The sequence below is a fragment of the Macaca fascicularis genome, chromosome 10, assembly GCF_037993035.2.
Source record: "Macaca fascicularis isolate 582-1 chromosome 10, T2T-MFA8v1.1".
Lineage (NCBI taxonomy): Eukaryota > Metazoa > Chordata > Mammalia > Primates > Cercopithecidae > Macaca > Macaca fascicularis.
In genome coordinates this window covers 34,066,812-34,091,745 of record NC_088384.1, presented here as the reverse complement: position 1 = coordinate 34,091,745, position 24,934 = coordinate 34,066,812, and the positions used below count along the sequence as shown (strand labels likewise).

At 51.9% G+C, this 24,934-nt stretch overlaps 1 protein-coding gene and 1 long non-coding RNA gene across 4 annotated transcripts; one reads left to right on the top strand and one right to left on the bottom strand.

The window, feature by feature from the left end:
* Positions 1–637: 637 nt before the first annotated feature.
* Positions 638–2,894, bottom strand: LOC141407873 (uncharacterized). Its single transcript, XR_012419025.1, has 2 exons — positions 2,845–2,894; positions 638–2,287 (listed from the first exon to the last, which is right to left on the bottom strand). It is a non-coding gene; the product is annotated as an uncharacterized lncRNA (long non-coding RNA).
* TUBA8 (tubulin alpha 8) lies at positions 1,448–24,934 on the top strand. Of its 3 annotated transcripts, none has more exons than XM_005568015.5 (5): positions 1,448–1,825; positions 13,823–14,045; positions 16,192–16,340; positions 18,742–19,422; positions 24,623–24,934. In XM_005568015.5, exons 2-5 carry the CDS (start codon positions 14,018–14,020, stop codon positions 24,914–24,916), a joined length of 1,152 nt encoding a protein of 383 aa, XP_005568072.1. In that variant the 5' UTR covers positions 1,448–1,825; positions 13,823–14,017; the 3' UTR covers positions 24,917–24,934. The 3 variants fall into 3 exon arrangements, with proteins under 3 accessions (XP_005568072.1, XP_045219977.1, XP_065378589.1); XM_045364042.2 differs by lacking the exon at positions 1,448–1,825 and adding an exon at positions 2,057–2,117; XM_065522517.1 differs by lacking the exons at positions 1,448–1,825; positions 13,823–14,045; positions 16,192–16,340 and adding an exon at positions 2,057–2,117.

Below are 24,934 nucleotides of genomic sequence, written 5' to 3'. Positions count from 1 at the left end.
TCTTTATCCCAGCACCTTAAGAACTCATTCGTGATTTACGTGGTGGTTCAAAAAGAGAACTCGAAAAGTGAATTTATCCAGCTGTGTTTATGGAGCTCGCCTGACTCACTCAGCTCGCCAATTTTGGTGGGAGGGCACTAAGATGAAAACCACACCCCTTCCTGTAAGGTGGTGCTTTGTAGTGTTTAGACGCACACACGCGCGCGCACACACACACACACACACACACACACCCCTGTAATCCAAACTAGAAAGTGATAAATACTATGGGGGCCGGGTGCGGTGGCTCACGCCTGTAATCCCAGCACTTTGGGAGGCCGAAATGGGCGGATCACAAGGTCAGGAGATCCACACCATCCTGGGTAACACGGTGAAACCCCGTCTCCACTAAAAATACAAAAAATTAACCGGGCATGGTGGCGGGCGCCTGTAGTCCTAGCTGCTCGGGAGGCTGAGGCAGCAGAATCGCTTGAACCCAGGAGGGGGAGGTTGCAGTGAGCGGAGATCAGGCCACTGCACTCCAGCCTGGGCAACAGAGTGAGACTCTGTCTAAAAAAAAAAAAAAAGAAAGAAATACTATGGAATAAGTAATAGAATATGCTATGGGAGAGTTTGGAAGAGAAATACATACAGAGTTATAATAATAACCGAAATCCTTCATTGAGCATTTATCACGTGCTTGGCACAATTAGCTTAATCCTGAGTCTTAATTGTCAGGATCTTACATTATAAGATAGACAAAAATTCAGTGCATGCTTTACTAAGTACCGTTTGTATCAGTATTTAAATCACTGTGTTTGGTACTCTCCCAAATGCAAAGATGATGAAGACACAGGTACTATCCCTTATGAATGGGTGGCCAACAGAACAGAACAGATTGCTGCATACATAAGGAGAAATCTGCTCCCATTCTCTATTGGCCACGAACAGGCATGTCTTCGGAGTGGAAGAGTAGAAAGATCTCTAACTGTGCTTGGAAACTTCGGGAGTTACCGCGTCTGGCTAAAGTGGTATTGTCTTAAGGAAAACCTATGAATTTGCCTGCGGCGGCTTGGTGTTTGGTGGTCAGTTGTCTGAGGAAACTGGAAGAAAGAGGCTGGGGTACACCTTTCAACATGAATGGAACTGACCACTGGAGGGAAAGAACAAGGAACAAAGACCATCCCGCCCATCACCCACCTGGGGGAAAGTGAGGGGAGATGGGCAGGGTGACAACGGGGCCAACATCTAAAGTGTGAAGGGGGGCTCTTACTAAGTGCCCACCCCTTCCCAAGCAGAGGGCAATCAACAACAGCATCTGTAGCGGGTCTTCCTACTGGGCAGAGGCAGGGGAATCCTGGTATGAGTTCTGGAGTACACACATGTGACTTGGCACGTTTGGGGCTTAAAGGTAGGAAGGGATTAAGGGGGGAGATTTGAAAATCCCGGTGGAGGTGGGAGGTACCCCAGGGTAAAAACAGGAACAGTCTTGAGCACCTGCCTGTACCAGGAGCTCTGTGTATGCCATCTCATTTCCGTCTCCACCAGCCAGGAGGGCCTTGGCGGCAGGAGGCACAGGCTTTGGGAGCAGAGGCCCTGCAGCTTGCCAAGCACGCACGGCCCTAGGCCGCCCGGCTGAGACGGCACCTGGGCACCCGCGGCCGCTGCAGCCCGCTCGGGTCAGCTACACCCCAGTCGGGAGCCTTTCCAGCGGGTCGGAGGAGAACGGAAGTTTGGGGTGACCCGCGCGATTCGCCTGGCTGCATTTTACATTTCCTTCTCCAGCAGCTGGGGTCACGAAGGCTGCTCTCGCCCGCTGTGTTGGAACGTGGACACGTGCGCTTTGGTAATAGGGCAGCCTCCCCCGCGGGCGCAGTCCCTGCTGCCAGCGCCCCCGGCTGCGGAGGCGGGACCGAGGACCCAGAGATTTGAGCCGCGGGTGGGCGGGGAGGGGCCTTTGTGACCTGCCCGCCCCTCCCCGGCACTGTGATGCCGGGGGGCAGCTGCGGGCCCGGCGCGCCTGTCCCCGGCTTCCCCCCCTCCCGGTGTGTCACAACGGCGGAGGCGGCCGTATCTGGAGCAGTCGGGGCGGGCAGGCCCAGCTGGGAGGTGCGCGGGCGAGGACAGCGGCAGCGATGGTGAGGCTTCCCCGGGCAGGGAGGGCTGCGGGCGTGCGGCAGGCGCAGAGAGCCGCATCTACGGGGAGGCGCACGGACCCGGCCACCTGGAGCTGCAGAGCTCAAGGCCTTCTGGGGGTGGGAGTTCAGGGTCGAGGAGTCCGCATCCTCGGGCGGGAACACCTGGTGCCCTTTATCGTACGGGGGAAAAAGAGACCGGGGTCGGTTATTCCTTAAAGGGACCTAATGCGAGCTTTGCGCGCAGACGAGGGGGAGGGAGACCCTGGGGAACCCGACGGAGAAGCGGGCGAGATTCTGGGGTCGGTGGGCAGCCTGTGGACAGAGTGGAGAGAAGGGCGAGTCCGGGGATTCTGGATGGGTGGTCTGGGCCGGGGCGGCTGTGGGACCAGATGCAGTCACGTCTCCAAACCCAACCTAATTGACAGGGCCCGGAATGTGACAGGGGACTTAGGGCGCCGCGGTCCCCCCACGCGTGGAGGTCGTTCTCGCACCCCCTCGCCAGCGGCTTGGGTTTGCTGCACGCACAGCCCCAGCGCGGCGAGGTCCTCCGGGCGCACTCAGCTCCCAGGTCTTTCCAGCGGTCAGAGTCGAAGGACTCTGGGACTCAGAAGTCTCTGCTTCCAAAGGCCAGAGGACCTTGGACCTGTTTCCTACCCTGGCTTAGGGGGCTCGCGGCTGCTCCCTTCCCTGCCCCCGCCCCTTCTCCATTTGCAGACGCGGATCTTACCGAGGGGCGGCTCCAAACACGCAGTTCCTCTCTCTAGGGTCTCCCTCTCCGCCCCCAGTGCCCCTGGTGGCTAACATTTGCCCCCAATCCACTTTCCCAAAGCCCGGAATCCGAGGAATCCCTCCCGGACCCCTGATCTTTCAGCAGTAGGGAGATGGGCTGGAAAGGTTGGGGGCAGAGGGAGGGCAGAATAAGCCTATGTCATGGCCAAGGTCAGGTTCCCTGGGCAGGCTTGCTCCAGCTGTCAGTGACCCAGAATGCAGGCGAGAACCCCCTCCGCCCCGCCTGTTACGTTTGGACAGTGCCCAGGGCCTCCTGGCTCCCCGGAGCTCTACTCTTCCAGCTTCAGTTTCGTCAGCACCCTCCCTCCTCCGCGCGGGCTCCCGGACACTCCTGGGAGCTGAAAGAAATTGGGAATATTAGGGAGGGTGGCCACAGGAAACCATGTCTGCCTGAGGCCCCTGGTATGCGGCCACAGAAGGGGCCCAGAGCTGCGAGTTCAGAATTTTGACTCTTGGCTCTGCAGCTAGCTGTGTGACTTCAAGAAAGTCACTTAACCTCTCTGGATGAGTTTGTTTTACCTGCAAAATGAAGAGGGTTATAATTCAAATTTCCAAGGCGCCACATGAATTTTATTATTTTTAAACTTTTTATGGTAGGGAATTTCAAACATATGCAAACGGAAAGCAAATGGTATAATGAGCCATTATACACGTCATCTAACTTCAGTAATTACCAACTTCTGACCTGTCTCACTTCATTTATTCCCTCCCTCCGTAATTTTGAAGCAAATGCTAGGCTGCATACTCTAGAATTGATATTTAATATTTATAATATCTAGCGGGTAGCTAGTGCTTTAGGATTTTCCAAGTGCTTCCCTTGAATGCTTTAATTTGGATCTGAATGCCATTGTGGTACAGAGTGGAGCCCAGAGGGTGTTTACAGGAGCTCCGAGGATCTTAACCCAGCCCTGTGCACAAGCTTCAATGTGTGATCCACAGACGAGTTTCTGACGATGCCTGGTAAATCAACAATTCAAACAGCAAAACCTTATTTTGAATGTGCTTAAGAATTTGGGTGTTTAGCTGAAAACCTGTGGTTAAATATTTTGAAATGGGAATATCTTTCATTTATTTTGAAACACTCGATTTTGTATAGCAGGTTCTATCTAGAACATTTAACTTGTGTGCGTTCCACTGTCTTGATGGCAAATATTTGTTGTTGAACATTTTATACTCACAGAAACTTTTAAAATATCATTTGGCTCATTTGTAAAAGGCTAAAATGACACATCTATAAACCGAGACCCCTAGAATCCCACCCTTACAAAAATGACTTTATTAATCCAAGGATTAAGTTTCAGGCTGCTGTCCTGTCTCCTCCACTTCCCTCCCTGGAGGCGGTTTGGAGGAGGTGACCTTGGTGTTAAGGAGATTTCGATTTGTCATTTCTGTAGGTTCTGGGTAAGAAAAGTGTAATTGGCCGGGCGCGGTGGCTCAAGCCTGTAATCCCAGCACTTTGGGAGGCTGAGACGGGTGGATCACGAGGTCAGGAGATCGAGACCATCCTGGCTAACACGGTGAAACCCCGTCTCTACTAAAAAAAAAAAAATACAAAAAAATTAGCCGGGCGAGGTGGCAGGCGCCTGTAGTCCCAGCTACTCGGGAGGCCGAGGCAGGAGAATGGCGTGAACCCGGGAGGCGGAGCTTGCAGTGAGCCGAGATCGCGCCACTGCACTCCAGCCTGGGCGACAGAGCGAGACTCCATCTCAAAAAAAAAAAAAAAAAAAGAAAAGTGTAATTAATCCTTATGTATATTTTTAAATGCATTTCTCTAGCTACTAGGCAGATGAGCATTTTTCCTCTGTGAACCTTCCCCCAACCCCTTCCTCCCAGCTACCCACTACACGGTACCACGAATACCCTTTAGCATTTCTGTCCTGGAGCCTAAAGTTACACAGCTGGTAAGAAGCTGAGTAGGGGCTGGAGTTTACATTCGCTGGGCACCAGAGCCTCTGTCTTGAGCCACCGGCCCATGCTGGGACCAGCAGGCTACTCCCACAGCAGACCATTCCCGTCCGCTCCCAGTGTCCTTCTGGCACGCACCTCTCTGGGAGCTCAGACTGTGACACCTTTTTTGGGAAGCGGTAGGAGAATTCTGGCCAGGTGCCCTAAGCCAAGCCCATGCCAATGATACCGGGGCACAAAGTTTCTGTGGTTTATAGGGAGGTGGGAACATCTGCAACACGGCTTCCTTAAGTGCATTCCTTTAGAACTTGGGAGCACGATGGAGCAGTTAGAGGGTTCTGGGGGCCAAATGGATATCCTTCTGCCCATCACCCCATGTAGGCAGGCGTGGCTGAGCTCTGTGGAGTTGATAGGTGTATTCTGACCTCAGAGCACGGTGTGGGCTCCCAGGCGCTGCAGGTCATGGCTGCCTCCTCCTCCCCTCCCATCACGAAGGGCAGGTTTCCCCAGAGGCACTGGGCACATGCCTCCGAGTGAGGGGCCTTGGCTCACAGGGCAGCGGCTGGGGCAGAGCTGCTGGGTTGGTAAGTCCAGTGGGAGCCCCCAACATCCGGCCAGGCCCATGCAGAGCTTGGAGTGGGGCTTAATGCCATTGTTGAGTGCTTTCTGATGAGGCTCCTGAGTGACCTTCAAAGGGAGATTAAAAGTTAAAAATAATTTTGGAGGGGGAAATAGCTGGTGGACACAGGGCTGGTGATGATGGGGGTGGGCGGGAGGATGTGGCACTCTCCGGGGGAGGAAGCAGACCAAATGCTCCTTTTCCCTCAGGCCACAAGGGACGGACAGCACTATCTGTGGCCTTTGTGGTTGGCATTTCCCCTGCAGTGTCTTCCTGTTAGGAGTTCTCTCAGATAATAAGCTGCAGAAGAGAGCAGGAGATGGAGCAGGTACTGTGTGCTTCGGATTGAAACTCCTAAGTGTCTCCTGCACCTGCCCCAGTGCCAGCCATAGCCCAAGGGCCTTTGACGTCCTCCGGCCTCTTATGCTGGGAGTCTCCTTAGCAGATGGCCTCATGGCCAGAGCTGGCCTCCTGTGAGCCCCATTGCTGCCCTAACTGTAGTGTCTATCATCTGAGCCCCTCTCGCGAGCCACCTTCACTCACTAAAGTGAATTTAGGCCGACTCTGGTTTTGCTGTGTCTGGCTTGCTATCTATTCTTTGTTATGAGTGATTTCAATTATGCTCTATAATCGAAGAGTTCTGAGCAGAGGGAATTCAGCAGCCCTTCAGGAGCCACATCTGTCCTTACTTTAATTACCCCTCTGTGACACTGTGGGCCTGCTTTTCACTTGCCATCCCTGACCTGGGTCCTAAAATATATGTGATCTATTATCCCAGCCTGACAAGTAGAGATAATTTGGTGTAATCACGTGCTTCCTGAGAGCAACTGGGGCATGAGAGCACAGGTGGTCAGGGAGTGGGGGCGGTCCCCGGCTTGCACAGGGCACACACTGTGGCCCACGTCGGCCCCTCTCCCAGATGATATGCCACTTTTACCGTCTTGTGATACTTGGAAATAGTATCACAAGACAGCCTTTTTAAGGCTTCAAAGTCTCCTTCTGCCAAGGATGGTGATTAGCTTATCTTAGTCCTCCGAGAACAAAGCAAAAGGAAATGACTATTATTAAAATAGAATAGAAGATTGATGTAAAAAAGGGCTTCTTGCAGCAAAATTATAAACGGGCTGCAAAGTTCTAGAATTTCTTTCACTGATGCTCTGCAAAACATAGGCACTGGGCGCATGCTTCCCAGCGAGGGGCCTTGGCTCACCGGGCAGTAGTTCCCCAGGCAGAGTGGTCACAGGTGGCCTAGATGTCTCACTGGCCCTGCCCTTCCTCAGCCTGCGCTCCGGACAGACTGGGCAGTGTGCGGGAACCAGCCTGCGTTTTCCTGCCTCTTGCTCACACTGCTCCTGCATCCACCTGGACTGTCCCAGATCATCTTGGCTGTCTGCCTTCTTCAGGGTCCTTGTGAATATTCCTCCTTTAGGAAACCAAGCTAGAAGATGTCTCCTTCTTGGAACTCCCTCCGCGCTTGACCCGTATGCTTCTTGGGCACTGGCCACTGTCCTGGTTGCATGGATTGCAGCCCCTCAGGGAACATTTTCATTCCACTCCTCCCTGTGTTAACTGGGCACCTGCTACATTCAAGCACTGGGCTCGGTACTGGGGAGTCCACGAGTGAAAAAGGTTCCTTGCCCTCACACAGCTTACGTTCTCTACTAGAAAGGTGAGAAAACGAACAGGCAGCTATAATATGATGTGATGATTACAATGACAGGAATGAAGGGGATGGGGGAGCACATGGCAGGGCCCTATGCTGTCTTGGGGTTTTGCAGACTTCCCTTAGGAAGTGACATTTAACTGGAGACCTGAAGGATGAATGAGAGCCCAGTACCTCACGATGCTGTCTCGAATTCAACCACACAAAAAGATTTGCTATAGAAATGAGTAGGTGCCTTTTGTCGCTATCGCAGCATGAGGGCTGTGTGAGAAGTGGCATGCTTTTCATGAGGAAGGGACCTCCTTAGTCTCTGCACCTCCCTCCTCTTCACCCCTCAGAAGAAGCTGGGTGGGAGAGGCTTCTGCAGCAAACAGGGGACCTCCTCCCCTCACAGGGGCCAAGGGGTACAGAACTTGTCTGAGCTCTACAAGCCCAGACTGAAAATAGAACTGAGAGAGAGAAGCAGTGTGAGTGACAGGCATGTGCCCTGATTGGCTAGACAGGGGAATCTGAAATATGAGTTTGGAGCGAGCGCATGACTTAAATATCCTCTGCTGGGTCAGCTTGCCCCTTGCCCCCAACCCCAGCTGCACACACGGGCACCGAGAAGCAGACGCCTGGTTCTGTCAGAGAAGGATGACCCATTTTCTTTTTTCTTTTTTTTTTTTTTTTGAGACGGAGTCTCGCTCTGTCGCCCAGGCTGGAGTGCAGTGGCCGGATCTCAGCTCACTGCAAGCTCCGCCTCCCGGGTTCACGCCATTCTCCTGTCTCAGCCTCCTGAGTAGCTGGGACTACAGGCGCCCGCCACCTCGCCCGGCTAGTTTTTTGTATTTTTTAGTAGAGACAGGGTTTCACCGTGTTAGCCAGGATGGTCTCGATCTCCTGACCTAGTGATCCGCCCGTCTCGGCCTCCCAAAGTGCTGGGATTACAGGCTTGAGCCACCGCGCCCGGCCTTTTTTTTTTTTTTTTTTGAGACGGAGTCTCGCTGTGTCGCCCAGGCTGGAGTGCAGTGGCGCGATCTCGGCTCACTGCAAGCTCCCCCTCCCGGGTTCATGCCATTCTCCCGCCTCAGCCTCCGAGTAGCTGGGACTACAGGCGCCCGCCACCACGCCCGGCTAGTTTTTTGTATTTTTAGTAGAGACGGGGTTTCACTATGTTAGCCAGGATGGTCTCGATCTCCTGACCTCGTGATCCACCCGCCTCGGCCTCCCAAAGTGCTGGGCTTGAGCCACCGTGCCCGGCCAGGATGACCCATTTTCAAAGAGACCGCCCCATGAGCCATTCTCCATTTCGCTCAGAGACATTTCCTGTTTGGAGTTCTGCTATCCGACCTTGGTCTTGCATTGACGTAGATGTGGGCACACCCCAGGGCCCTGGGAGTTCAGAGCTGCAAGTGAGGCAGGAGGCTCTGTGGTCTAAAGGAAAGAAGTCAGGCCCGGGTCAGAAGCCCTGGATTCTGATCCGGGCTCTTTTGCTGCTGCAGAGCTGTGACACGTTGAATTTGTTCCTTTTCCTCTCTGAACTCAACTGTTTCATCCGTAAAATAATGCAGAGGGAATTCCTATTAGGTGGTCCATGAGGCTGGCCCAGCTCCGGTATCCTAAATGTTCGGAGCCGATACAACATCCCTGGTTATGATAGATGGATGCCCTTTCTTGGACGTGAGGATGCCTCCCACGGGCGTCAGCACTGGGTCCGCTCTGTGGAACTTCCAGACCAAAGGCTGGGTAGGGTGATGAGACAGCATGGCTGCAGGAGTCGAGCTCAGTGCCTGAGCTGGGAGCTCGATGCCGGAGCTGTGGGCTGCTCCCCGTTCCTGCTAGGAGCAGGTGCAAGAGGCCTGCAGAGTGCTGCGGCTGGGCATGGACCTCACAGTGCCATGAAGCCTCATGCAACTTTGAATTTCACTTGTGATTTCTTCCTGGAACTTCAAAGCCCTGACACAGTAGGCACGTAGTCAATATTGTTTGAGTAAGTGACTGCGTGCAATGGCCCAGGGTAAGGGGGTTCTGGAGAGGGCAGTCCCTGCTCCTATTTTTTCTCTGTCTCCTTTGTTTTGATGATTTTTGCTTTTTACTATGAAAAATTTCAAACTTTCAGAAAAGTAGAGTAATGTGCCACCCATATACCTATTATGTAGATTTAAGAAGAATGATTTTTCCATCTGTTATCTGCTGTGTTTGGAAAGGATTTTAAAGTACAGACATCAGGACATTTTACCCCTAAATTCTTCGGATGCAACTCTAAAAAATAAGGATGTTTTCATACTTAACTACAATTGTATGAACACGCTGAACAAAGCAAATCAATTTATTTGTCCCCCAAATATTTTGATTTGTTCAAATGAGAATTCAGTCAGTGTCTCCGTGACGCGTGTGGTGGTGGTGCTTTAGTTCCTTTGATACGGAACAGCCCCTCCCAGCTCTTCATTTCTCATGAGCTGAAAAGGCTGGGCCGGGCACGGTGGCTCACGCCTGTAATCCCAGCACTTTGGGAGGCTGAGGCGGGCAGATCACGAGGTCAGGAGATCGAGACCATCCTGGCTAACATGGTGAAACCCTGTCCCTACTGAAAATACAAAAAATTAGCTGGGCGTGGTGGCAGGCGCCTGTAGTCCCAGCAACTTGGGAGGCTGAGGCAGGAGAATGGCCTGAACCCGGGAGGTGGAGCTTGCAGTGAGCCAAGATCATGCCACCGCACTCCAGCCTGGAGCAAGACTCCGTCTCCAAAAAAAGAAAAAAAAAAAAAACAAAAAAAAAAACCTGGACTAGCTGCCCTGTAGGATGTTCCACCTTCTGGACTGATTTTGTTTTCTCTGATGTCACTGAACTTAACCCTCTGATCCCTGTGTTGCCTGTGAAGTGGAAGGTGAATCTACCGGGCTCAGTGATGAAGGCTGAGTGTTTTTGAGACGAAGTCCTCACAGGTGGTGCGTGTCACACTGAGTCCCATCAGGAGGTCCTCAAAGTCGGGGTGGCCCACAATTAGCGATGCTGAGGTTGATCGCAGTCTTAGGCTGGAGACCCTGGGACTTACTTTCCCCCTTGTGACTGTAACAGTGATTCTTTGGCTCTAGGCGAAGATTCAGTTCCCATCAGTCTTTCACCTAATGATGCTGGCATTCTTGTCCAAATCAATCACGTAATTAGAAGATGAAATAGGGCAATATTGCATAATCTATTATTTGGTCCACATTGCTTAGCAGACATTCTTTGATTAAAGAAAGAGAGCCTTCTTTATCCTGGCTAACACAGTGAAACCTCATCTCTACTAAAAATACAAAAAATTAGCCGGGCGTGGTGGCGGGTGCCTATAGTCCCAGCTACTGGGGAGGCTGAGGCAGGAGAATGGTGTGAATCCGGTAGTCGGAGCTTGCAGTGAGCCAAGACTGCATCACTGCACTCCAGCCTGGGCGACAGAGCGAGACTCCGTCTCCAAAGAAAAAAAAAAAAAAAAAGAAAAGAAAACAAAAAGAGCCTTCCCTAACTAACTGGACTGTCTGGATAGGGACAAATGAGTTTTTCTCTGGGGGTTTTCTTTGAGGACTTGCAGATTTTCATCTGTGCATCCTGCTTCACTCAAATGCTGCCATCACTCCTTGTGAGGCTCAGGTTGTCTGTCTTAGGCAACGGGAGCCTCTTCAGGTGCTTGGGCAGCGCCTGGGTTAGCCTCTGTGCCTCCAGGCGCTATGCAACATTCCAGGCTTATCTAGCACACTCCCCACCCCGGACCTGGACGCCTCCCTCTCTCCAAGGAGCCTGGTTCCTGTTAGCAGGGACCTTCCTTCTCTCTTGATTGCTGTAGCTACTTTTCGCTTTTGGGAGCACCTATGAATCTGTCAGTCATTTCTGAGTCTATTTTATGCCTCCCATTATTCTTACGAGCGAGTTCAATAGGGAAAATAGCTCTTTCTAAGGGGTGTGTGTGTGTGTGTGTGTGTGTGTGTGTGTGCGCGCGCGCGCATGACGGGGGCAGGGGAGAGAGAAAGAGACAGACATTTTGTAAAGACTGGCATATGTATTAGTGTGAGATTAAAGAGGGCATTAAAAGAGGCTAAAAACGTTGTCTTCATGCTAGTGGTTTTCAGTTCCCCAGATCCTTGACTCTTCCTCCCATGATCTTTGATTTTCCTAAAATATCCCTGCATCCTCCCTGGAAAGCCCCAGAATGTTCCAGAAGTGAGAGCAGGCTGGGGGCCGGGCAGCACCGTAGGCAGGACTAGAGGGTGGTCGGGATGTGGTGGTGGTGAGGGGGCGACAGACCCAGAAGGCCGAGGGTTAGGACCACAGAGGATACTGTCACTTAGAAGGATAATATATAGGACCGGGCCCCCCTCGGGCCTCTCCAGTGTCCCCTCAGCTTCCACACCTCCCTGGGAAGCCACAGCCACGTGCTGAATGTGACGCCGTGGTCTGGGTGGATAACTCGCTGGTTGTTGGTGGCTTCTGGATGCAGACGCTGCTTTCCTTAGGTCTGAATTGAACCCTCAGATGGAGGCAGAGACTAGACCCCACAATAAAGGAGAGAGGAGCAGGGACCCGGGAGCTCCTTCTATGTGTGCTGCTTCCCGGTGGAGAAAAATGCTACCAGGTAGTACCGTAATGAAAATGATAATGGCAAGACAGCATCAACAACTCTGGCTAACTTATACTTTTCAGATGAGGACAGGTTCAGTAACTCAGCCCAGGCCATGCAGCACAGAAAGTAAACTGAGAAGGCCAGGTGTGAACCTGGGGCGTGGGCCGCTCTGTGGGTAAAGCCTCTCCCTAGCCACCAGGCTTACGGAGATCCAGCGGGTTGCGTCCCCCGTCGGACTTCACCCCGTGTCGGGCTGCCCCGTGCTCATCCTTGTGCTCATCCTCCCTCAAGGCAAGGACCAGGTGTCACTCAGTTCCAGCGCAGAGACAGGACTAGGGTGGGGGCACAGTTGTAAAATTGAACTACGGGGCAATGGTCCTGACGCTCTGACCCCTCAAGATGCTACTCGAGGCAGCTGCCCTGCTCTCCATGCCCAGAAATTCTTCCACGTCCCCAGGAGCCCCACACTTTGACATGGACTCTACTGGCTTCTGTGCTCAGCCGTGCCCTCTGGAAGCTCTGCCCCTGGCTTGGGTTACCTGGAGCTGGAAAATGCCAGGGCAGGTCATAGATAAAAATAGAAACCCACAGACCTGGCACATGCTTCCTGTTGGGCTCAGGCAGCTGCCCCAGGCACAGTGCCACCTTGTGTGGGCCACTGCTTCCCCAGGGCAAGGTGTGGGTGGGACGATGAGTCTATCATCCCTATGCGTGCATGCACACACACACACACACACACTCTCCCCACCCCCCTTTTTCTTTAATAATTTCAACTTTTACTTTAGATTCAGAGAGTACATGTGCAGATTTGTTACACTGGTATATATCGTGATGCCAAGGTTTGGGGTCCAATTAATCCCATCATCCAGGTAGTGAGCATGGTACCCAAAGGTTAGTTTTCCAATCCTTGCCCCCTCCTTCCCTCCCTGCTCTAGTAGTCCCCAATGTCTACTGTTGCCATTTTTCTGTCCATGAGTACCCCATGTTTAGCTCCCACTTATAAGAATATGTGGTATTTGGTTTTCTATTCCTGCATTAATTTGCATAGGATAATAACCTCCAGCTGCATCCATGTTGCTGCAAAGGATATGATTTCATTCTTTTTTGGGGGCTGCGTAGTATTCCATGGTGTATATGTACCACATTTTCTGTATCCAGCCCACCGTTGCTGGGCACCTGGTTGGTTCTGTGTCTTTGCTGTTGTGAAGAGTGCTGTCATGAATGTGTGAGTGCACGTGTCTTTTTGGTAGGACGATTTTCTTTTGGATGTATACCCGGTAACAGGATTGCTGAGTGAAATGGTAGTTCTAAGTTCTTTGAGAAATCTCCAAGCTGTTTTCCACGGTGGCTGAACCAATTTACATTCCCGTCAGCGCACTCCCCATCTTAAGCTGTTAGTACAAATACCAATCAGGCACTTGTGGCTTCACATCAGAGCAAGGCAGAGCTAAGGACACTCCGGGGTCAGCTTTCCTTGACACTTGGCCTGGCATAGGTAAGGGGCAGGCTATGGGGCTACAAAGATTTTCCAATTGTTTGGCATGCAGGAGGGGCCTAATTTATACCCTCCCAATCCTCTCTTGGGATAACAAATAATCCTTTACTTCTACACCGGTAACCATGATACTACTGACATGGCATATACTTCCAGAGCATGTTCCTTTCATGAGTGCTCATTCGCTCTGTGATACCCTGAGACTGTGTGTGCGTGTATGTACACATGTGTGCACAATGCTCAGAAAGTCAGGGTCAGGAGTGGCTATGAATGCTGGCTTGCGTGGGAGTAGGTTGAAGGAGTTTCTGCCATGATCACCAGTTCTTCCTTGGGCCTTCTTCACCAGTGCAGGAGTCTTGTGGTTTGGAATTAGCCCCTTGCTTCATCTTTGCAACCGCTCTCTGTTTTTCTTTCCTGGTGTAAAAGGTTAACCCTGGGAGGCAACCTTCAGAGCAAAGCACAAAACAGCTGTGTCTTCTTTGGATCTAAGTCCTGGTCCAGCTGCTCTAGAGCTGGGGCACCTGCAGCCTCAACGCCAGCTGGCAGTGCGGGGCTGGGGCCGGGCTGGCCTGCAAGGTGAATGTTACGGGGGTGTAGGGCAAAGGCATGCTGGGGGCCTGGACTCTCTGACCTCGATGCTTCCCTCTCCCCACAGCGGGAATGCATATCAGTCCACGTGGGCCAAGCAGGAGTTCAGATTGGCAATGCCTGCTGGGAGCTCTTCTGCCTGGAACACGGCATCCAGGCAGATGGCACTTTTGATGCTCAAGCCAGCAAGATCAATGATGATGACTCCTTCACCACCTTTTTCAGCGAGACTGGCAATGGGAAGCACGTGCCCCGGGCCGTCATGATAGATCTGGAGCCTACCGTAGTGGGTGAGTGGGGGCGGAGATCCTCTCCACAGAGAACACCGTGAAACCGCAGAGGCATTGACCCACAGTAGCTAAGGAAGGAGCCTCTCTAGCTGGAAGGTGGGGCTGGTGCAACCGGAGCCTCCCACCCCACGTGACATCTGTCAGCTCCTTGGGGTCCCCACATTCTCGGAGAATCTCATAACAGTGATCAAGACTCTATGCCGAACAAAATGCCTCCCACTCAAACCCCCGAGACCTGCGGCGCCGTGCCAAAATGGTCACATCGCTACTAAATACTAAGGATAAGAAAATCCAAATAATTGTAGGAATTATAAGACTCCCCTAAGTGACCCGTTTCCCTAAGTATAGGTTTCGGAGTCTGCCCTCAGGGGTGGGTATAACCTCAGAGCATCTTACACACAAAGGGGCCTATCACGGTGGGCACATTCCTTCACAGCCAGGGGCTGCTGGAGTTCTGGAATGAGGTTCCTTCAGGTTTAGGAAACGTAGAGGAATTCTGCCTCGTGTCTGGGCAGATCTCCACCTCCCATACTATCCCCCAATAGTGCCACTTCCCCCATTTCTGACCCCTGGGTCAACTCTCAGTTGAACATCAGGATTTCCCCAGCTTCAAGCCTCGCTCATCAAGCAAGACATGGACAGTTCCCCAAAGAGGACTGGGCGTGAACTATAGTGCCTGAACACCAATGTCTAGGGGCAACAGAGGGCAGATGCTCCACCCCCTTGATGCTTTGTACCAATGCACAAAGTGCAGGTTACCTCCCAGGCCACTGCACAGATGACTTTTCTGCACGCAGTAGAGGAACCCCAAAGAGAAAAGGCGACATAGTTGGGGCCTGATGTGTCTTGATCTGCTTGTGTGGACCCTTGGAAGTGAGCAGAGACCCCTTAAAGGCCTCTCTAGGGCTCTTGCTCCTCTAGGACCTGGAACATAGCTTTGCTTCACATTATTCTAAAATATGTCTAATGCCTGGCATGTATTATTGCCACCACGAGGTGGAGTTGAGGGGTGGGACAACTCTTGGGAGGGTCTAGGTTCTGGGCAGATCATCCTGAATCTTTCTCCATGTCCCTAGAACATGTTAATGCAAATGGACTTAAGTTAAACTCTTGGTACACCTTGCAACATGAAAGGAAAAACGAAAGGGAAACCTTGAGGGTCAAGGTGGAAGGGAGGAGAGGCAGCTGGCATTGGTGTTCGATGTGCTTTGTTTTTTGTTTTTTGGTATTTTGCTTTTTTTGTTTTGTTTTGTTTTGTTTTTTTGAGACGGAGTCTCGCTCTGTCGCCCAGGCTGGAGGGCAGTGGCCGGATCTCGGCTCACTGCAAGCTCCGCCTCCCGGGTTCACGCCATTCTCCTGCCTCAGCCTCCCGAGTAGCTGGGACTACAGGCGCCTGCCACCTCGCCCGGCTAATTTTTTGTATTTTTAGTAGAGATGGGGTTTCACCGTGTTAGCCAACATGTTCTCGATCTCCTGACCTCGTGATCTGCCTGCTTTGGCCTCCCAAAATGCTGGGATTACAGGCGTGAGCCATGGTGCCCGGCCGGCCCAAGTTTTGTCGTTGTGGGTTTTTATTTTGGAGATGGAGTCTTGCTCTGTCTTGTTGCCCAGGCTGGAGTGCAGTACAAGATCTCGGATCACCTCAGCTTCTGCCTCCCAGGTTCAAGCGATTCTCCTGCCTCAGCCTCCCGAGTAGCTGGGAGTACAAGCGCACGCCGCCACACCCGGCTAATTTTTTGTATTTTAGTAGAGATGGGGTTTCACCATCTTGCCCAGGCTGGTCTCGAACTCCTAAGCTCAGGCAATCCGCCCACCTTGGCCTCCCAAAGTGTTAGGATTGCAGGCGTAAGCCACTGCGCCGGCAGTGTTGGATGAGCTTTGTAAAGCTCAGGCTTTTTAGGGTTCCAGCCAGCAGGGCAGCCTGCTTCTCACCACCCACATGAGCCACAGGCCTTGGCTCTGTTGGTCCCTGAGCTCCCCAGGAATTCTCGTAGCCTTTTGCGGATTCATTATGATGTGGTCTGGCTTAAAACCTCCGTGGAGTTTTATAGGTAGGGGAGACCGGAAGGGGGTCCTGCGGTAGTGTGATAGGGAGGGGGGCTTCTCCCCTGGGCAGTAGGACCTAACGGTCTTCCTCTCTTGGAAGATGAGGTTCGGGCAGGAACCTACCGCCAGCTCTTCCATCCAGAGCAGCTCATCACAGGAAAGGAGGATGCAGCCAACAATTATGCCCGGGGCCACTACACGGTGGGCAAAGAGAGCATTGACCTGGTGCTGGACCGCATACGGAAGCTGGTAAGAGTCAGGAGGGCAGGGGATGGGTGGGCCAGGCTGGAGTGGACACAATTGGCCCCATGCCTCTTTGATGAGGCTGGGGAGAGGCATGTGACCCCCGGCTATAGGATGGAGCTCCTAAGGTTTGGGAATTTCTGCTTAAATTCTTTAAGAAGCACGCAAAGGGATGATGCCCCTTCCTGTGTGTTGGCATCATAGACTGTGTTCCAGGCTGAGGCCCTACTCATTGATACTCTCTGGTAGTATCTGGGGAAGCTTCCGCGTGTAAGGCAGGATGAGGTCTCTGCTGGTTGGAAACACAGGTTAACAAAGCATTTAACTTGGAAGAGAAGAGGAAGAGATTGCTGATCCATTTGGGCACTTACAAATGCCATTACAAATGTCAAGTACATTCCTTCATTTAACCCTTAATAATTATACTTAGGAGGTCTCCTTCTGTACTTTACAGATGAAGAAAGTGAGGGCCGGGGTGGTTCAATATCTTAGCCTGGGTCACACAGCTAAAAAGTGGCAGAGTTGGGGCTTGAACTCAGTTGGTTGGACTATAAAGCTCTGAGTTGTAGGTTGTGTCACTTTCTTTCTTTAAGCTTCCATTTGCTTATCTGTAAGTGGAAAAGCTTGGACCTGATCACATGTTCTTTGCCTGGGAGCTAAGGGTGCCAATTTTTTTTTTTTTTTTGGAGTCGGAGTCTCACTCTATCGCCCAGGCTGGAGTGCAGTGGCCGGATCTCAGCTCACTGCAAGCTCTGCCTCCCGGGTTTACGCCATTCCCCTGCCTCAGCCTCCCGAGTAGCTGGGACTACAGGCGCCTGCCATCTCGCCCAGCTAGTTTTTTGTATTTTTTTAGTAGAGACGGGGTTTCACTGTGTTCGCCAGGATGGTCTCAATCTCCTGACCTCGTGATCCGCCCGTCTCGGCCTCCCAAAGTGCTGGGATTACAGACTTGAGCCACCGCACCCGGCTGGGTGCCAAATTTTTGCATATATTCACTTTTTCTGTTTAGAGGAGGGCTTGTCAGGGTCATTGGCCTCAAAGCTGTCTGTGGTCCCCAAAAGTTCAAATCACACCCAGTGGGAAAATCCTGTGATTCTGTGAATTCTCTGATAAGAGCTGACATCCGTGCCTACAACGCATCAGTCCTTGCTCAGCATGTTATGCTATTTCATTTAATTGTCACAATAACCTTATGAGGATTTTCTATTGTCCCTATTTTCACTAAGAAGGAAGAGAAGTGGCCGGGCACAGTGGCGCATACCTGTAATCCCAGCACTTTGGAAGGCTAAGGGGGGCGGATCACGAGGTCAAGAAATGGAGACCATCCTGGCCAACATGGTGAAACCCCATCTCTACTAAAAATACAAAAAATTAGCTGGGCATGGTGGCAGGCGCCTGTAGTCACAGCTACTCAGGAGGCTGAGGCAGGAGAATTGCTTGAACCCAAAAGGCGGAGGTTGCAGTGAACCAAGATTGCACCACTGCACTCCAGCCTGGCGACAGAGCGAGACACTGTCTCAAAATAAAAAAGAAGGAACAGAAGTTTGGAGAGGTTCAGTAACTTGCTCAAGTTCTTACAACCAAGAAATGGCAAAGTTGATGTTAGAACTCAGGCTTTCCGGCTCCATGTACCTTTCTGAAATTGGTGCCCTGAGTCACCTTCCAAGGTTAGGTTGAAGTCTGTAGGTAGCAGTTCCCACAAAATCAAATGACAATAGCAGGGAGAGTGGGCAAGGAGTTGGGGCCCCCAAAGGGCAAAGTCACCATCCACTGTGGTTCTGAAACTCTCATTCCCTGTTCAACCAAGCTAGTGGGCTGAAACCTTCATGTACCTAGAGGCGTGTGCCCCTGCAGCTTGCCATCCTATTAAAACAAAAATAGAGACAGAGTCTTGCTCTGTCATCCAGGCCAGAGTACAGTGGTGTGATCATAGATTTCTGCAGCTGTGAGCTCCTGGGCTCAAGTGATCCCCCTCCCTCAGCATCCCAAGTAACTGGGACTACAGGTGTGTGCCACCATGCCCAGTTCATTTTTACAATTTTTTGTAGATCTTACTATGTTGCCCGGGCTGGTTGGGAACTCCTGGCCTCAATGGATCCTCCTGCCTCAGCTTCCCAAGGCCAATGGATCCTTGGCCTCAATGGATCCTCGGCCTCAATGGAGCCTCCTGACTCAGACAGGCATTGAGTCACTGTGCCTGGCCCCATCCCATATTTTAGCCACTCCTCCAAAGATCAGTACAACTCCTTTTATTTCCTTACTTCTTCATAGCTGTTTTGATTTCATCCACAAAACACTGTAGAGAGGTGGGATGGGGCAGACAGAGTCGGTGGTCTGGCGTTTTTCACTGTGGGGTGTTCTCAGAAACTTGTCTTCATGATTTCTTCTCCTGTCCTGCTCTCCCCAGACAGACGCTTGCTCTGGCCTGCAGGGTTTCCTGATTTTCCACAGTTTTGGTGGAGGCACTGGCTCCGGCTTCACTTCTCTGCTGATGGAACGCCTCTCCCTGGATTATGGCAAGAAATCCAAGCTGGAGTTTGCCATCTACCCAGCCCCCCAGGTCTCTACTGCAGTGGTGGAGCCCTACAACTCCATCCTGACCACCCACACCACGCTGGAACATTCAGATTGTGCTTTCATGGTGGACAACGAAGCCATCTATGACATCTGCCGCAGGAACCTCGACATCGAGCGCCCTACCTATACCAACCTCAACCGCCTCATCAGTCAGATTGTGTCCTCAATCACTGCTTCTCTCCGCTTTGACGGGGCCCTCAATGTGGACCTCACTGAGTTCCAGACCAACCTGGTACCCTATCCCCGCATCCACTTCCCGCTGGTCACCTACGCGCCCATCATCTCTGCCGAGAAAGCCTATCACGAACAGCTCTCCGTGGCCGAGATCACCAGCTCCTGCTTTGAGCCCAACAGCCAGATGGTGAAGTGCGACCCGAGACATGGCAAGTACATGGCCTGCTGCATGCTCTACCGGGGCGACGTGGTGCCCAAGGATGTGAACGTTGCTATTGCTGCCATCAAGACCAAGAGGACCATCCAGTTTGTAGACTGGTGTCCCACAGGCTTCAAGGTGAGAGCTGATGACTTAGGAAGGGGGGAGAGGACCAGAGAAGCAGAGGGAGATTACCAAAGATACGCAATTCCATGGGTGCTTCAGGCTTTATGTGATGATAAGGGGAGGGGCACTTCAACCAAATGTAACATGAGTGGAATTCAGCTTTGGTTGAGACACAAATGCTGTTAAAGTTTTGTCTGTTTCGGCCATTTTAGAAAAGTTTGGTGCTATTTTAAATTGGTTAATTGGTTAATCACCTTTGGTTTTGTTTACTGAGCAACAAGTAATGATTTGGTATTGGCCGGAATCTACTGACCTGAAGGGCCATGCTTTTGGTGTTCATGATTTAATTCAATTTGCCTAATGTTAGTTATTTTTTTTTGAGACGGAGTCTCACTCTGTCGCCCAGGCTGGAGTGCAGTGGCACAATCTCGGCTCATTGCAAGCTCCGCCTCCCAGGTTCACGCCATTCTCCTGCCTCAGCCTCCCAAGCAGCTGGGACTACAGGCGCCCGCCTCCACGCCTGGCTAATTTTTTGTATTTTTAGTAGAGACAGGGTTTCACCGTGTTACCCAGGATGATCTCGATCTCCTGACCTCATGATCCACCTGCCTAGGCCTCCCAAAGTGCTGGGATTACAGGCGTGAGCCACTGCTGCTGGCCTTTATTTATTATTTATTTTTTATTTTTATTTTTGTGAGTCTTGCTCTGTCACCCAAGCTGGAGTGCAGTGGCACGATCTCGGCTCACTGCAAGCTCTGCCTCCTGGGTTCACGTCATTCTCCTGCCTCAGCCTCCCGAGTAGCTGGGACTACAGGCGCTGGCCACCACGCCCGGCTAATTTTTTGTATTTTTAGTAGAGACAGGGTTTCACCATGTTAGCCAGGATGGTCTCGATCTCCTGACCTCGTGATCTGCCTGCCTTGGCCTCCCGAAGTGCTGGGATTACAGGCATAAGCCACCGCACCCGGCCAATTTTTGTATTTTTGGTAGAGAGAGGGGTTTCACCATGTTAGCCAGGATGGTCTTGATCTCTTGACCCTGTGATCCACCCATCTTGGCCTCCCAAAGTGCTGAGATTACAGGCGTGAGCCACCGCACCCGGCCTCCAACTTAAAGTTAGTTTTCATGGATATTTTACGCTTCCTTGTACAGCATGATGTTGTGGCCATTTTAATTTTAGAGTTAACCAAATTATTCCAGTTGCCAGAGGAGTATGATGCCTCCCTCTCACACAAAGATGTGCTCTCCCAATTTATTTTGAAAATGTAAATATCTATCCTGCACATCTCAATCAATTTGGAGTAATAAGATACTTTTATAGTTATTCTATGATTGCTATTTTCCATTGCCATTAACCAGGAATAAGCAAAAACCAGCAAGCCGCATGACTGGTGGTTGACCAGGTGCCCGCAGTCTGGAAAATGCCAGGCTCAGAGAGTCAGTGGGGAGATACGAAATAGCGAGGGTAGGCCCTGGGGCCCCAGGACCAGGAATGCCGAATGGTTGAAGTCAACCCTCTGAGCTGGACCGGCAGGCATGCACCCTGGCTGTGCATGTGAACAGCTCAGCCACTCCCCTCATGGTCTTTTGTCAGATTCTGCCATCATAACAGCTACCACATTCCCTTTAACTAGTGTCCTCTAGTCGTGCTCTCTCTTTTTATTTTATTTTTTTAAATTTTTTTCCCCTGAGACGGAGTCTTGCTCTGTTGCCCGGGCTGGAGTGCAGTGGTGCGATCTTGCCTCACTACAACCTCCGCCTCCTGGGTTCAAGTGATTCTCTTGCCTTTGCCTTCCAAGTAGCTGGGATTACTGGTGTGCACCACCATGCCTGGCTAATTTTTGTATTTTTAGTAGAGATGGGGTTTCACCATATTGGCCAGGCTGGTCTCAAACTCCTGACCTCAAGTGATCCACCCACCTCGGCCTCCCAAAGCACTGGGATTACAGGCATGAGCCACCAAGCCCGGCCCCTAGTCATGCTTTCAATCATTCAGAGGTTTTTTTTTTTTTTTTTTTTTTGAGACGGAGTCTGGCTCTGTCACCCAGGCTGGAGTGCAGTGGCGCTATCTCGGCTCACTGCAAGCTCCGCCTCCCGGGTTTACGCCATTCTCCTGCCTCAGCCTCCCGAGTAGCTGGGACTACAGGCGCCCGCCACCTCGCCCGGCTAGTTTTTTGTATTTTTTAGTAGAGACGGGGTTTCACCGTGTTAGCCAGGATGGTCTCGATCTCCTGACCTCGTGATCCGCCCATCTCGGCCTCCCAAAGTGCTGGGATTACAGGCTTGAGCCACCGCGCCCGGCCCATTCAGAGGTTTTACGGATACCTATTATGTGTCAGGATTTGTCTCCGTTGCTGGAGGTGAAGAGATGAACATGCCTCAGTTCTTCCTGGCAGGAGTTACAAGTGTGAGGCACCAGCTGCCTGCTGGCCTCATGGCTGCCCTGTGTGAGTCTGAGGCTTTGACCTGGCTGTTCTGCTGAGTGAAGAGTGTGGCATTCCTTTTCACTGCTATCCTCCTAGCTACATATACAATTTTGCCTCAACACTATGCTTATTTTTTGTGTGGCAGTTCTAATCATCCTGGCAAACCCAGTCAAGGTCTTCCAAAACATGAAGTTCTTTTTTCTTTTTCAAATGGAAACAAACAACAAGCTAGTAGGAGAATGAATGGGAAAAAAAGAGAATGAATGAGAGAGACATGGCGGGTGATGGGGAAATTAACAAAAAGGAAATGCCCCCTCATTCTCTCCTTCCAGCAGAAGCTCTGGGGTTATGTCCTGAAGGATCATTATGGTAGTATTAGCATAAGCTAAGAAAAGTACGTTCCCTGGAGTGAATGCTGCTAAACTGCATCTTTTTTTTTTTTTTTTTTTTTGAGACGGAGTCTCGCTCTGTCGCCCAGGCTGGAGTGCAGTGGCCAGATCTCAGCTCACTACAAGCTCCGCCTCCCAGGTTTACGCCATTCTCCTGCCTCAGCCTCCCGAGTAGCTGGGACTACAGGCGCCCGCCACCTCGCCCGGCTGGTTTTTTGTACTTTTTAGTAGAGACGGGGTTTCACCGGGTTAGCCAGGATGGTCTCGATCTCCTGACCTCGTGATCCGCCCGTCTCGGCCTCCCAAAGTGCTGGGATTACAGGCTTGAGCCACCGCGCCCGGCCTAAACTGCATCTTACATTCTCTCCAGCAGTGTTTGTCCCCGCTTGACTCAGGTCAAGAGATGTTAGCACTTAGAGGAGGGCAAGCTGGCCCAGGCTCAAGGTTTATGGCAGTCGGTTCAGATCTAGCAACATATGTGACATGGCCAAGTTCATATTCATTGCCTTTCCCTTCCCCACTTTGCCCCTCTCCCAGTAGCACCTCCGCCTCCAAGATGCCACCTGTGCCTAAGAGGAATGACGGCTGCTGTGGGCCCAGTGGCTGGCTGGCTACCCATGTTGCTGCACAGCTGGCTGCCATTCCCACCCCAGCCCCTCAGGAGGATGTGCATTTTAAAGCTATGGATTTAAGAGACTGGCAATTAAAATGTGGTGGTCTCAGTGGGAGAGGTGGCCGAGGACATCCCTGTGGTTCTCAGTCCCCATAAGTAATGTCACGGTTTGCCACGTTAGACTTGTCCCAGTTTCCCATGGTTCCTGGGGTTGGCTTTGGTTTGGGACATGTGTTGGGAAGAAGAGAGATTTCCAGGATAGCGGCGCCACCGCAAGACGGGGCTGGGCTGAGCCTGGGAGACCTGCCATGCTGCCAGAACTTGGCAAGACCTTCAACAACCTTCTTGGATTGGAGTCCCTGCTTTTCTTCTAAGAACTCCCGATTTCCAAAAACATAGAGCCTGGTTAACACCAGCACCACCCCAGGGCCTTTCGGCTCTCTTTATTTACTGCTCTGGAATATCCCTGTGACCTCTTCCAACAGTTTTCACTCTTGGCAGGGAAACTTCCTTAAATTTACTTGCAACACAACTAAAGAGGAGCTTCAGATGACCACTTGGGAGAGAGTACACTTTTGAATAGCTTCGCATCTAGAATGCATTTCCCTCTTACACACACACATGTACCAGACACCTCCCCACCCGCTCCTAATGTTGCTCGTGACTCATTTGCCTACTTGCTGAGCCCCCTATACCAGCCCTGTCCTCCTTCTCTAGCCTTTGATTGCCCAGCCCTTCCCCACCTACTTTTTGTTTGTTTGTTTGTTTGTTTGTTTTTTGAGACGGAGTCTCGCTCTGTCGCCCAGGCTGGAGTGCCGTGGCCGGATCTCAGCTCACTGCAAGCTCCGCCTCCCGGGTTTACGCCATTCTCCTGCCTCAGCCTCCCGAGTAGCTGGGACTACAGGCGCCCGCCACCGCGCCCGGCTAGTTTTTTGTATTTTTTAGTAGAGACGGGGTTTCACTGGGTTAGCCAGGATGGTCTCGATCTGCTGACCTCGTGATCCGCCCGTCTTGGCCTCCCAAAGTGCTGGGATTACAGGCTTTAGCCACCACGCCCGGCCTTGTTTGTTTGTTTTTTAAGAGACAGGGTTGGCCGGGTGCAGTGGCTCATGCCTGTAATCCCAGCACTTTGGGAGGCCGAGACGGGCGGATCACGAGGTCAGGAGATCGAGACCATCCTGGACAACACGGTGAAACCCCATCTCTACTAAAACTACAAAAAATTAGCCAGGCGTGGTGGCGGGCGCCTGTAGTCCCAGTTACTCGGGAGACTGAGGCAGGAGAATGGCGTGAACCTGGGAGGCGGAGCTTGCAGTGAGCCGAGACTGTGCCACTGCACTCCAGCCTGGGCAACAGGGCGAGACTCCGTCTCAAAAAAAAAAAAGAGAGACAGGGTCTCACTCTGTCCCTGCTACTAGAGTACAGTGGTACCACTGTAGCCCACTGTAGCCTTGACCTCATGGGCTCAAGTGTTCCTCCCACCTCAGCCTCCCTGAGTAGCTGGGACTAGTAGGCGTGGCCACCATGCCTGGCTAATTTTTTTTTTTTGGTAGAGATGGGTTTGTGCTCTGTTGCCCCGCCTGCTTTCACTTTCTCTTCAGCTCCTCCCTCACCACCTGCTGGCTTCCCCAGTCCCATCCCGCCTGCTGCATCCCACAGACCCACTCCCACGCCCATGACCGTGACTTGAAGCCATGCCAGGTGACCAAGATGCCCCATCCTGAGTTATCCTCTGACTGACTTGAATCTTCTTCTGTGGCTCCTCCTCTTTCTCTGTCCCTCAGGTGGGCATCAACTACCAGCCCCCGACTGTGGTGCCTGGGGGAGACCTGGCCAAGGTGCAGCGGGCCGTCTGCATGCTCAGCAACACCACGGCCATTGCGGAGGCCTGGGCCCGCCTCGACCACAAGTTTGACCTCATGTACGCCAAGCGGGCCTTTGTGCATTGGTATGTCGGAGAGGGAATGGAAGAAGGAGAATTTTCTGAGGCCAGGGAAGACTTAGCTGCCCTGGAGAAGGATTATGAAGAAGTGGGGACTGATTCGTTTGAAGAAGAAAATGAAGGGGAGGAATTTTAAATATACACCTTTCCCTTG